Source organism: Moschus berezovskii, chromosome 17 (genome assembly GCF_049115385.1).
Source record: "Moschus berezovskii isolate FMDL1 chromosome 17, NW_MosBer_1.0, whole genome shotgun sequence".
In the NCBI taxonomy this organism is placed as follows: Eukaryota; Metazoa; Chordata; class Mammalia; order Artiodactyla; family Moschidae; genus Moschus; species Moschus berezovskii.
Window position 1 is genome coordinate 7,399,725 of NC_142476.1, and position 12,639 is coordinate 7,412,363.

Sequence of the window (12,639 nt, forward strand, 5' to 3'; positions counted from 1 at the left end):
TGGAGCAGGAAGACCCTGCGTTTACCTCCTTCCACTGACACAACAAAACTGCAACTATTTACAGAGCCACTCAACAAGAACAACAGAACCAGAAATTATATCTTTTTTTTTCTTGCTGTATTTTAAAAGTTATATACAATTAAAACCAAATTATTACAATCCAGTTATATTTGCCAAGACACTTAAAATTTATATTCTTGAGTATATATCTCTATGCTATATAGTAGGTCTTGGTTAGTTATCTACTTTATTATGTACAGTAGTGTGTATATGTTAATCCCAACCCCCTACTTTATCCCTCCCTCCTTTTCTCTGATAAGTATGTTTGTTTTCTATATTACACTCAATATTTTGTAATAACCTATAAAGGAAAAGAATCTGAAAAATATATATATGTATAATTGAACCACTGTGCTAAACACCTAAGACTAATACAACGCTGTAAATCAGCTGCACTTCAATTTAAAATATAATAAATAAAAGGACAAGAGTGAATAATCATTTATATTCTTTCTAAATGTGTATTTACTTCCCAAATGAACTATCCATTCATCAATACCAGTATTTCTTTCTTTTACAAATTCTTCCTCTGTCATACTTTCTAGTATCATAATCCTCACAACTATAGGGTTTTCCTCATATATCACTGAAGTTAGGCATGTAAACCTAAGTCATTTCCTCCAGGTCACTCAGTAGGGCTGCACCTTGCTCAGCTCCATGGCACCTCATTCCCAGGAAAGGCACTGGGCGTGGTGCCCCCTGCGGTTGCACAATGCCTGGTTCACTTCTTGTCTGAGCTCCAAGACTTGGCTCTTCGGAGAGGCAAACTCTATGGAGAAGAAATTGCCTTGGCAGCACCTTGAATGGCTCATGGAGTTGGAGTGGAAGGACAGGGGATTGGAAAGTGTGAGAGAGCTGTGTCCAGGACACATCAAACTCAGAGCATCTCCATCTCGGTCTCTGGTTTTCCTTCATTTTGTCTGTGCCCCCATTTAACAAATGGGCAATGGAGCTCTGGTATCCCAGTGGTGGGTCAGCTGACTCTAGAAGACCCAATCCTAGGCTAGATAGAACCCGCATCTATGGATCAAATCCACAGTTTGATTGCAATCCTGGGAGGATGCCATTCCACCGCAATCTGTATTCTTGTCTTTTTACATCAAGTGTTAGTAGTGAGGCTTAGGATGGAGAAAAATAACTTCTTATCGTCCCTCTTTTCTCCTAGCTTAGGAACTGAAAGGGGGGTGCTGTAAAATTAATAACAAAGCTTATCATTTTCTAATCTCTTTATTTTCCAGGTCTTGTGCTAAAGGCTTACATTTAATCATGTAATCTACATACCATGCCTGCACGGTGAATGTTCATCAGCCATAATTAGCACCATTTTGCAGATGAATAAACAGAGGCACAGAGATTAACTGGCTTGCTTTTGGTCTGACAGCCAAAGCAAGCAGAGGTAGTCAGCCTGAGTTGGCTGACTCCAGAGTTGCAGTCCCAGTTACTATGATACAGTGTATACTGGAGTGGAGCTATGAACACAGCACATATTTTTCCTTTCTCTACAAGCTTCCTGATGTGACATCTTTGTCCTGAAATCAAAGTTGGATGAGAACACAGTCTGAGCACAAGGTGGTGAATACAGGCTAAGAGTCAGCAGTGTTGCAATCCACTCACCATCTGAGAGCTATGAGCCGGCAGCTCAGGCAGTGCTGTGAAAAACAGCATCCACTCCCTTGCCCGTCTCCCTCCCTGGAGAAGCAGGAGTGAGGAGGCGGAGATCTCTGGACTCAAGAGTAGCTCTTCCTCTCCTCCCCAGAAGGAGCAAAGAGACACTGAGTCCTAAAAAGGTGTCTTCTTTTCCAGCTGCCTGGCACACAGCATCAGAATAAATAATATTTATGGAGTACTCACCAGGGTCAAGTCCATTAGATCATTCTGAGCCTCACAGTTTATTTTTACCTATTTTAGGAAACTTCAGGGAGGTTTTGAGCAGCTTGTCCAGTATCTCACAGAGAAGATGGAGAGCCAGGGTTTAAATCTAGAGCGACACTGTGACCACTACAATCGACTGCTTCCCTCAACGTGTCCTGTTTCATTAAGTCCAGATGCTGGACCACAAGACGTCCAGCCCCTGTGGCTCCTCTTCCTGGCATCTTTGCCCATAAATTGTCCTCAGTGTTCCCTGTCCCTCTTCCTTCACCGCTAGGGCCCTGCCCACCACTGTCTCCCAGGCTGGCCACAGGGCGGATTCCATTCCAGCTTGTTGTCCAAAGGGCCCATGGGGTTTCTTACAATCACACCCCATCCCCAAGCTGTTTTGTTTGGGTAGAAACAGGCTCTGTCTGTTTTGGGAGTTCTTGTTTGGAGAGGAAACTTTTTACACCCTATCTTTTTTTATCAGCATCACCCCAAACCCTGATTCTGAAGAACAGGTGGTGTAGCGATTGTATATAAACAAAAAGCAATTTAGATAGAGAGTCTTCTGGCTCCAAATCAAGGATTCCAGTCTCTGTTCCCGACCTGCTCCTGGCTGCTAAGCTCCTCTGCCTCCCAGTCTCATTTTCTCCCTCTGCATTGATTAAGAATGAAAGGTCTGTCTAAGGGACAAGATGCTGAAGAAAGAGAAGATGCCCAAACAAACCCTTGCATTTCTGCAAGAGGAAGAAAAACCCTCCTGACGAAGTTAAACAAAATAATGCACGTAAAGCCTTTAGCTAGCCCCTGGCACATGTTAGGTGCTGAACAGCTCGGGCAGATGGAGCGGACAGGAGCTGGGGCACCTGCAGGATCTCAGGGCTGGCTGTGGAAGGGTGTGGCTGTCAGAAGATTGCTTTCCTGACGTTGCCTGCAGGGTACAATTGGTGACATGCCACAGCTCTCAGGAAAGTGATCTAACTTGGATTTTTCTGTATGGACACAGAATTGCAAGAAAATCTCATTTGCATGGAGTTGGGGAGCTCATTTTTCCTAGAAGCTGCCTGTCAAGACTGAGAAGAAAGACGCATTTCTTAATAATGATTAATCAGCTGTATCTGAAAAGAAAAAGAAAACAATTCAGGAAATAAGATGCTAAGGAAAGGTGGGGAAAAACGATCTCCCCCCAGATGGACCCACCCAGTTAAACCCTGACAGCATTTCCTTGTGTTCACCTGCATAAAAGTGACCAGCCCTTTCCAAGTGGCAAGGAGTGCAGAGAGAAGGCATAGGGGCGGCCCTGGAGCGCCCTGTGAGAGGTGAGGCTCGCGGCGTCCGTCCTGAGGCTTTGCTCATCACCAGCCCAGCCCTCTTCCGTTACAGCTGCACAGAGGTGACCTGGGTCGCTGTGAGTGGCCTACGGTATGCCAGGTGCTGGGCGTTTTGTAGAACGGGGAGGGGTGCTCTGGTTGAACTTTCTAGTCCTTTCTTCTCAATCAGTAGAGAGGCAGCGTGGGAAAGGAGGGAGGAAGACAGGGAAGAGGAAGGGATCTATTTTGTTTTCAGAAACATGATGATCGTATTGAAGTTTTATTGAAGTGTATTGATTTACAATGCTAACTTATGCTGTGCAGCAGAGTGATTCAGTTATGTGTGTATATATGTTCGTACTTTTTCATGTTCTTTTCCGTGATGGTTTATCACGGGATATTGACTATAGTTCCCTCTGTTACACAGAAGGACCCTGTTGCTTGTCTGTTGCATACACAGTCATTTGTGTCTGCTAATCCCAAACTCTCAGTCGTTTCCTCCCCGACCTCCCTCCCCCTGGTCAACCACAGGTCTATTTTCCGTATCGGTGAGTCTGCTTCTGTTCCATATATATGTTCACTTGTGTCGTATTTTAGATTCCATATATAAACACATCAGTTGTCTTTCTGACTTACTTCGCTTACTACAACAATCTCTAGGTCCATCCATGATGCTGCAAGTGGCATTATTTCACTCTTTTTTGTGGCCGAGTGATATTCCATTGTATACATCCATTCCTTTTGTCAGTGGACATTTACGTTGTTTCCATGTCTTGGCTATTGTGAATAGTGCTGTTATGAATTAAGGGGTGCATATATATTTTCGAATGATATTTTTGTCTGGATATATGCCTCGGAGTAGGATTGGTGGATCACATGGCAACTCCTTGTTTATTGAGGAACCTCCAGGCTGTTTTCCATAGCTGCTGCACCTATTTAGACTCCCATCAACAGTGAAGAGGGCTCCCCTGGTGGCTCAGATGGTAAAGAATCTGCCTGCAATGTGGGAGCCGTGGGTTTGATCCGTGGGTTAGGAAGATGCCCTGGAGAAGGTAATGGCAACCCACTCCAGTATTTTTGCCTGGAGAATTCCATGGAAAGAGGAGCCTAGCGAGCTGCAGTCCATAGGATCACAAAGAGTCGGACACGACTAAGCGACACACACACACACAGACACACAGAGCAGTGTAGGAGGGTTCAAGGCAAAAGAATCTAGCATTTACCATAAACTTCTTTTAATTCTAAAAATTTCTGGGAACTTTATAGTATATATATTTTTAATCATTTGCAGTTATTAAGTATATCTTTAAATATACTTAAAATATATAAATATCTTTATATTTAACGTATATCTTTAAATATAAGGAGTATCACGGGCTCGGTGGGACCTGGCAGAAGTTTGTTCTGCTGCACGGGGATCTGCTGGGTCTCCCACTGAGATCTAGGGGGTGGTGCTGTGGGTGGGGCGGTGGTGAGGAGAGCGGGACTGGGGTGAGGAAAACGGTAGCCTGCCCTCCCATCCTGGTTCCACAGCTCAGGGGCCACGTACCTTGGGCAGGTTTCTCCACCTCACTAAGAGTCAGTTCTGTCTCAGGTAAAACGGGGATGGAAAGAGAACCACCCTCAGAGGCTGGCTGGGAGCATGAGATAACCATGGAAAATACTTGGCATGGAGCCCAAGGCACGAGGCAGGCATGATAAATGTTAGCTACTACTGTTGCCTGAAGTCAGATGAAATAGCTGGAATCACCTGAGGGACATCTTTCTCCTCTGAGGCTTCCAGTGGGGGTAAGCGGGCGACACCCCACTGCTTCTGAGGGTTGTCCGCAGAAAAACTGTCCCCCTTTAGTCACTTGTCTCCCCAGAAGCACTCCAGCTGTCTTTGGAGGGGAGAGAGGATTCTATTGCCTGCCCTGTCAATGGGATCTATTTCCTTGTTCTGCTAGAAACAGGTTTGAAGAAGAGAAATCAAGCTCTTTAGCACAATGCCTGCTCTCCAGTGAGGTCTCAGCGTACACCTGTCCCTTGCTGGGAACGCTGCTGAGTTAAGGAGAGGTGAGGGAACACGGTTTCTTAAGCAGGAGTCACCGCTTCTCAGCTTCTGGAGAAGAGCCTGGGACTCTGGAGGATGAGCCGGGGTCGGGGGAGAAGGGTATGGCTCACGCTCTCCCACAGGTGTGGTTAGAAGTGGGGGCATCCACAGCCCCCGGCTGGCGTCCTATGCTCACTGCCCGCCTCTCGTCCACTGTGGCGCCCACACGCCTTACACAGCACACGCGTGGCTGGCACCGAGCGCTCAGTCTGTACCGCGGACGACGCCGGGCAGAGGCCAGTCCATGCACACGTGTTGCCCTCTGACTTAGGTTTAAGTTTAACGCTTGGCTCTGTTTGTGAAATGTGTGCTGGAGCTGGGAAAAGTCAGAGGAGGAGAACTCAACAGGCTGTACAGTCACGCTTTGAGCACTTTTCTCAAGATATATTACATGACACCACTGAAAGTAGTTCGCTGAAAAGAGACAGAAGGACAGAGGCAGGAGGGGCTGTGAGAACTGGGCGGGGGCGGGGGCAGCAGGGATCTGGGTCTGGCCCTGGTTAGAGGCTAGCGAGGGGCAAGCACATCCCTGGCACCTCCTGGCTCAGTGGGTGATGGAGGGGAAGCCGCCACCTTGCCATCGGTGGGTCTCCCGTGACATTGCGGCTAATGGGTATTAGAGGCTCCGTGCCTCCCTTTCCCATCTTCTTCAGCTGGTGACATCTTCATAGTTAGCATCAAAGGAGTGATTTTAAGCAGACACAGTGGGGATGTAACTTAGTTACCAAGTGGGGATATAATAAAAGGATGTCTCCTATTTTCGGGGGTAAACATAAAAAAGTGAAATGTGTTCTATGGTTTTTTCAGATCTGTTGCCTAATTTCTAGGGCATATTACCAGCCCTGTTTTTCCTATTTGTTAAAAAATAAAAACAAAAACCGCTTCTCACCCCTGTTGGAAACGAGCCGCGTTGAGTCATGTGAATGACTTACACACACTCACTTCTTGAAGGTTGGGAGAGCACTGTGGGTCAGGCTTTCTGGGGGTGGGTAGAGGGAAGGGCTCACTCAACTGATCCAAGGAAACTAGAGAAGGAGACACACGCCCCGAGGTCCGCAGGCTGAGGTCCTGAGTACTGCTTTCTGGGCTGCCCTCTGACCGGCCTTGCGAGGTCTGAAGGGAGACTCAGTTGGGGTCTCTTGTCCGGAAAGCTCACTTCACCTCTCCCTGTAGGACATGAAGGCACTGTGCGTTTCCCTCTGCCTCTTGGGCGCTGGGCTCTTCCTGTGCTCAGCACACACCCGAGGCCTCAGGAGATGCCTGATTTCCATGAACTTGCACCATATGGAGGACAGCTTCCGAGGAATCAAAGCAGCCATTGTGAGTGTGGGTTTGGGGTGAAGGTGTGGGAGTGTGCCTCACTTTACCTCTTAGCGTGACAGCCAGTTCCTGCTCATCCCTCGGTGTCTCTGGAGGATGTGAAGTCCTCACTGCTTGTGTCCATTGTGTTTTCCTCTGTAGCAAGCTAAGGACACCTTCCAAAATGTCACCATCCTGTCCCCTTCGGAGACCCTGCATGGCATTAAGGTACCGGCCTCTGTCTGCTCGCTCCTCTTCTGGCGTTTTGTGGGGAAGCGGCCCAGGGCTGAGGGGGAATCTGCACCTGTGTGTGCTTCTTCCCTGACCTCCCTGGACTCTGAGGCTCCGCCGACTCCTCACGTATCAGCTGATGTGCAAGGGTGTGCTCCTGTCTCAGGGAACTTGAACCCCAGGGAGGGTGTTCACCCCAACGGTGATTAAGGTGTCACATGCTCAGATGGGGCGGGGTTTCTATGGCTTAGAGTGACTTTGGGACGTTTTGTGGGGAAGCTGAGACAACGAGCAGTGTTTCAAAAGCTGAAGAGGCTTGGGGTTAGTGGCTAAAAGAAAGGAAGGGTTTGGGGAGAGTAGGTGTGTAAGGTCAATGGAAATATGTATCAGGGGACAGAGAGGCAGCTGGGGTGAATTCCCTGGTGGTCCAGTAATCAGGACTCTGTGCTCTCACTGCCAAGGGCGTGAGTTCAATCCCTGGTCAGGGAACAATGATCCCTCAAGCCATGAGGTGCAACAGGGAAAAGAAAAAAAAGAGGCACGCTTGAAAACCAGGCTGAGCCTCACCTCTATTTATTTTTGGTCATACCGAGTGGCTTGTGGGATCTTGGTTACCCGGCTGGGGAACTTGTGTCACCAGCAGAGGAAGCGTGGAATCCTAACCACTGGACAGCCAGAGAATTCTGAGCCTTGACCTTATAATGCAAGCCACAGGGAGTTCCTGCAGGTTTTCGAACCAGAGTGGGTGACCACCAAGTCTTTTAGAAAGACAGTCTGGTGATGTTTTTTACAATAGACAGCTTGAGGCCAGAAGGCAGGGAGGGAATGTCTAATTGCCAGACTAGAGGTGCTGAGAGTCCGTGCGTTAGGAAACAGTTGACTTGTGAGGTGATGTTCACTTCACAGAAGGGGCCAGTGAGAAGTACCTTTAAAAGTGAGCTCCTCCAGGCCTTGATAGCATTCTAGAGAAACTCAGTTCTTTCCGTTATTTATGTGACAGAGTATAAGGCACAAGATCATTCTTCTAGGCAGTGTTAGGCCTGATTTATTTATGGTAAACACAAGGAGCCACTTCCTAAATTCTATTCTAGTCAATGGTATAGGAGACTTACAGGATATTATAGCTGGAAGGGACCCAAAGGCCACCTATTTTGAAATCATCATTTTCAAATGACCAAACTGACGTCTTGGGAGAAAGAATGTCTAGTTAGTAGTGGTTGTCAGAAATAGACTCTCAAGTCTCATGCCCGTTTCTTCGTCCTATCAAAGTCTAGAAATAGTTGACGTGGCGTAAGGCAAGCGGTCGATGAGTATACAGGTCATCATCATATTTATTCTCTTCCCCTCTCCCTCTTTGATGAGACAAAGGTTACGACTTTTTACCCCTTTGGTGAAGGGAATTAGATGGAACAGAGGAAGAGGAGAGGTTTTGTGTTGCAAGTTCAGTTTCCATCCAGGAAAAGCTACCTGTCGGGCCAAGGAGGCTTTGCTGCCTTAGTGCTAATGAAGATATAGATGCACCATTGCTGCAGACCCTTCTTTTCTCAGGCTGACCTGCAAATCTCCTACACTGGCTCTTAGGGTGGAGTGCAAACTGCAAGAAGGAAACTCTGGCTGGCCAGTTGCCCTGAGCCATGCCCAAGGAAGTCAGGAGCTTTTCTGAGGAGGACCTGCCCAGATACACGCATTTCTGCAGCTGTCAGTTTCCATTTTTGCATATCTCCACTCCAACCACGTGACCCTGAGATTTAAAAAGAAGAGACCGGAGGAGAGGCGAGCAGTCATCACACTGGGAGGAAGATGCGTCTAGCATGAGCCGGACATGCAACAGTCACTGCGTGAACACCTGTTAGTGGCTAGGGGGTGTTGCAGAGACAGACCTCAGTGAAATGCAAGGAAGTGCTTTCCAAGAAAGCTGCTCAGACATCGGTCCTTTCAAAAGGGAGGTGTCTGATCCCTGGAAGCAGTTAAGCAGAAGTTAGTGATGATATGTCAGGGATGCTGCAGAGAGAATTCTAGCCTGTAGCCGGGCCCCATCCCTTGTGAGTATATCTCCTGGCCATGTGAAAAGAGGGTAAGAACTGCAATCTCTTCTTGCTGACTCTGTCATAAGCAGCTTTGGTGTCATAAGAGGACACTCTGAGACCAATAAAAATGTAAAAAAAATGGCTTTTAGTTATTTCACTCCTTGTTGCCCCAACCCAAGCAGGCTGCCTTTGTCTCTAGGATAATAAGGGAAGAGGTCCTCTGGGGCTATCCTTAATTTGTGTCTATAGCCCTTAGATGTATGCTGCGTGACCAAGAACCTCCTGGCATTTTATGTGGACAGAGTGTTCAAGGACCATCAGGAGCTGAACCCCCAAATCATGAGAAAAATCAGCAGCCTTGCCAACTCTTTCCTCTACATGCAGAAGACTCTACAACAATGTGTGAGTCACCAGCATCTGCTTCCTGCCTGCCCCATGGAGCCCAGGACATCTGGCCCTATGTGGCCTTCTGAAATGGTTCTGGGCCCAAGGGAAATCCCCTGCCCTGTCATCCACAGGCAGAAGTGTTGGGAACCACTTCTAGTGGGTCCTCCTTGCCCAGGGCTTCCTCCTCGTCCAGGGCTTCCTCCTCCTCAGGCCCGGTTTCCTCCTGGATAATCTTCCTGGGATGACCAACTTACCCCAAAGCATCTCTTAAGTGATCCCGGGACTGGCCTGTGAGAGAGGCATGTTGAGGATTCCGGCCTTATCATAGGCACACCCCTAGTTTCTTTGTTCCGAGCCCTTGGGGTTTCTATACCAGTCAACCTCTGGGTGGTTCCCTGGTATGTAGCCTATCCTAAGCATCACCTATACACTCATTGTGATTTGTTAAAAACAAACCTCAGAAGTAAAACTGAGCCCCCAAGAGCCAATAAAAAACTTAGTCCAGGAGAAAACCTGGGGGTTCTGGCCCCATCTCTGCCAATGATTTCCTCGGTGACTTTGTGACAAGCTACTTCACCTCTCTGTGCCTTAGATCCTAAAATTGTTAGAAGAGGTCATGACCCCGTCCCACTTACATTAAGATGTATTTAACCAATTATTTAATTAACTAGCCCAACAAATATTCATTGAGTGTCTGCCTAGAGTAGTGTTGCATTCACAGGGTGGTGACAAGACAGATTTAGCCCCTGCTCTCCAAGCCTTTCCAGCCCTGGTGAAATGCAAGGAGATTCTACAAACAGCCCCTACAGCCCCTTGCTGCCCCAGCCTGGGTTGACTCACCTGACTCTCACCTTGGGAGGAAGGAGAACTATCTATCACTCCTCACATAGGAGGTGGTGTTAAGAGTGAGCCAGGGTGGAAGACTCTTCTGATGGATGCTATCTCCATTTTATTGCAGCAGAAGCTGTGTCACTGCAGACAGGAAGCAACCAATGCAACGAGAATCATCCATGACAACTATGATCAGGTAAGGGAGGGGGAAAGGACGGGGAAGGGAGAGACGGGGTGCAGCAGCCTGAATGGGCAGCCTCCTCCCTGCTCAAATTCATTCACTTACTCAACAGTATTGGTGGCCGGTCTGTCCAGTTCTGTGTCTGCAAAGAGTGTGTTGGTCTTACCTCACTTGTTAATCTCCTGGGCTCTCCTTCCCCATTATGCCTCCACCGTTTTCTTTTCACAGATCAGAACTATGTTCAGATCTGAGGGAAAGCACACACTGTTTCAGACAGGGCTGAGGCAGAGGGAGGCTTCCCAGGTGGGGCTAGTGGTAAAGAACATGCCCACCAACGCAGGTTAGATGTAAGAGACACGGGTTCGTTCCCTGGGTTGGGCATGGCAACCCACTCCAGTATTCTTGCTGGAGCATCCCAAGGACAGAGGAGCCTGGCGGGCTGCAGTCCATGGGGCCACGCAGAGTTGGCAATGACTGAGTGGCTTAGCACGCATGCACAATGCAGAGGGAGCAAAGAGCCCCAGTGAGCTATAAGCTGTTATGCGTGAAGCGTGCTACCTGGTGGCGGGCTTGTGTCACTGTGTCTAGGCACTGTGACCAGCGTCCTGTGTGGTGATGGACAGCGCTTCTCACGTAGGTGCAGATGTTGTGCGCACACCTCATGTAGAGGTGGATTTAGAAGCACGGTCTCTTACCGGCATCGGTTAGAGATTCTGCTGAAATGCAGATTCTGTCTGGCAGACCTGGAATGAGGTCTGAGATTCTGTGGTTCACCCACACTCCCAGATTAAGTTAATGCTTTGAAGAACGAGGAGCTGCAAGGTCTGTTCAGAGCTCTTCTTCTTTGTGGAGAGGCTCCACAGAGTAATATCAGATGGCTGAAATTCATATTGTTCTTCCTATGGACCAGGTATTAAGGGCACTAAAGGTATTAGCAGCACACTTACCCCTTACAACAAGGCTACAAGCTATTGTCTATATTTGATAAATTAGAAAACCAAGACGCAGACAGGTGAAGTAATTTAACTAAGTTTATACCACAACTAAGTGATGGAGGTAGGGTTCGAGCCCATGCCATCTGGCTCCATAGGACATACTTTTGTATCTTACCATCTCTTCCACTCTGCTGAGGAAGAGCTGGCATAAGTCAGGAGACTTGGGTTCCAGCCTAACTCTGCTACCAGTCATCTGTGTGACTTTGGGTAGGACACCTTCTTAGGGGCTGCAACGTCCAACGGAGATACGCTGTTCCCCGCTTCTCATCGCTGGGCCTCTTGGGGCTTTCAGGGAGAGTGGAAGTAGTAGACTGAGCTGATGTCAACAGGAAAATAAGCAGAGCTTCCAGCAAAGCAAGTTTGTTTGTTTGTTTTTCTGTGAAATATAGGAAAAAGAAAAACAGAGGGCAAAGAATAAAGAACTTCTTATTTTGTTTATAAGTTACTGGCATGATTTAACTGTTTATAGAAAACAATTTAGGTCATCTGTTAGGAAAATAATTTGGGGTCTTGTATGCCCTGCAGAGATAATGGTTGCATAAAAAGCAAACCTCATGGGGACCAGAACATGGGGCAAGTGACTGAAAACTATGGTACAGCTCAGAAAGGCAGGGTGTGATGATGATTTGCGTGGTTTCAGCTGGAGGTCCGATCTGCTGCCATTAAGTCTCTGGGAGAGCTGGACGTCTTTCTAGCCTGGATTGACAAGCATCATCGAGGAACTTCCGCTGCCTCAAGACAAGGAACCTAATTTGGGGGGATGAACAGCCCCTGAGAGGTTTCTGGTGGGGGACAGCCAACTTGGAAGGGGAGGGAGATGGGGCGGGGAGGCCCTGTTTTATGCAAATGAGGGTCTTTTTGAGGAAGTCTTCCTGCTTGTTTGGAATTCTCTTCTCTGGGCCGAGGTGTTGTAAGGGGAAACTGTGGGTTTGAACACACCTCACCTTGTGGCTAAAATCCCACCGGCTGGGCCTAGCTTGTCTGATCTCACCTGAAGGTATCCAAGCAGTCTACTGGTTTTATATTTGTAACAAAGTATGTCTGTTGAGAGGTCCTGTGGGGCCATCCTGGAGGGAGAGGGTGGGCTTCCCTAATTTATTGTGATGTTTCTTATCCCATGTCTGTGATGTGAGCTAAGCGATATCCTGTGGTGCATATTGTACTGACTGGTTTTTCCGAATAAATTTTGTTCTTTACCAGTTAGTGGAAGTGTCTTCTGTTTTAGGAAGGCCAGTCAAGGACCATGAATGGAGACTATGAGAAACGAAAGGGGCCTTGGGGAATTCCCTGGTGGTCTACTGGTGAGGACTCTGAATTCTCACTGCTCAGGGCCTGGGTTCAATCCTTGGTTGGGGAACAAATAACCCAAGTC

General features: G+C 47.8%; 1 protein-coding gene across 2 annotated transcripts; it reads left to right on the forward strand.

Moving 5' to 3' along the window:
- The first annotated feature begins 3,190 nt into the window (after positions 1–3,190).
- Positions 3,191–12,438, forward strand: IL19 (interleukin 19). Of its 2 annotated transcripts, none has more exons than XM_055418855.2 (6): positions 3,191–3,233; positions 6,490–6,636; positions 6,778–6,843; positions 9,123–9,275; positions 10,219–10,287; positions 11,908–12,438. In XM_055418855.2, exons 2-6 carry the CDS (start codon positions 6,493–6,495, stop codon positions 12,016–12,018), a joined length of 543 nt encoding a protein of 180 aa, XP_055274830.1. In that variant the 5' UTR covers positions 3,191–3,233; positions 6,490–6,492; the 3' UTR covers positions 12,019–12,438. The 2 variants fall into 2 exon arrangements, with proteins under 2 accessions (XP_055274830.1, XP_055274832.1); XM_055418857.2 differs by having other exon boundaries at positions 3,218–3,336.
- Positions 12,439–12,639: the final 201 nt, after the last annotated feature.

Excerpts from the sequence above, each read along its gene's own strand:
- IL19 (XM_055418855.2), top strand. The coding sequence starts at position 6,493 with ATGAAGGCACTGTGCGTTTCCCTCTGCCTCTTGGGCGCTGGGCTCTTC. Across the intron at positions 6,637-6,777 it reads GAGGAATCAAAGCAGCCATT|CAAGCTAAGGACACCTTCCA; the intron begins GTGAGTGTGGGT and ends TTTCCTCTGTAG. Across the intron at positions 10,288-11,907 it reads TCCATGACAACTATGATCAG|CTGGAGGTCCGATCTGCTGC; the intron begins GTAAGGGAGGGG and ends GCGTGGTTTCAG.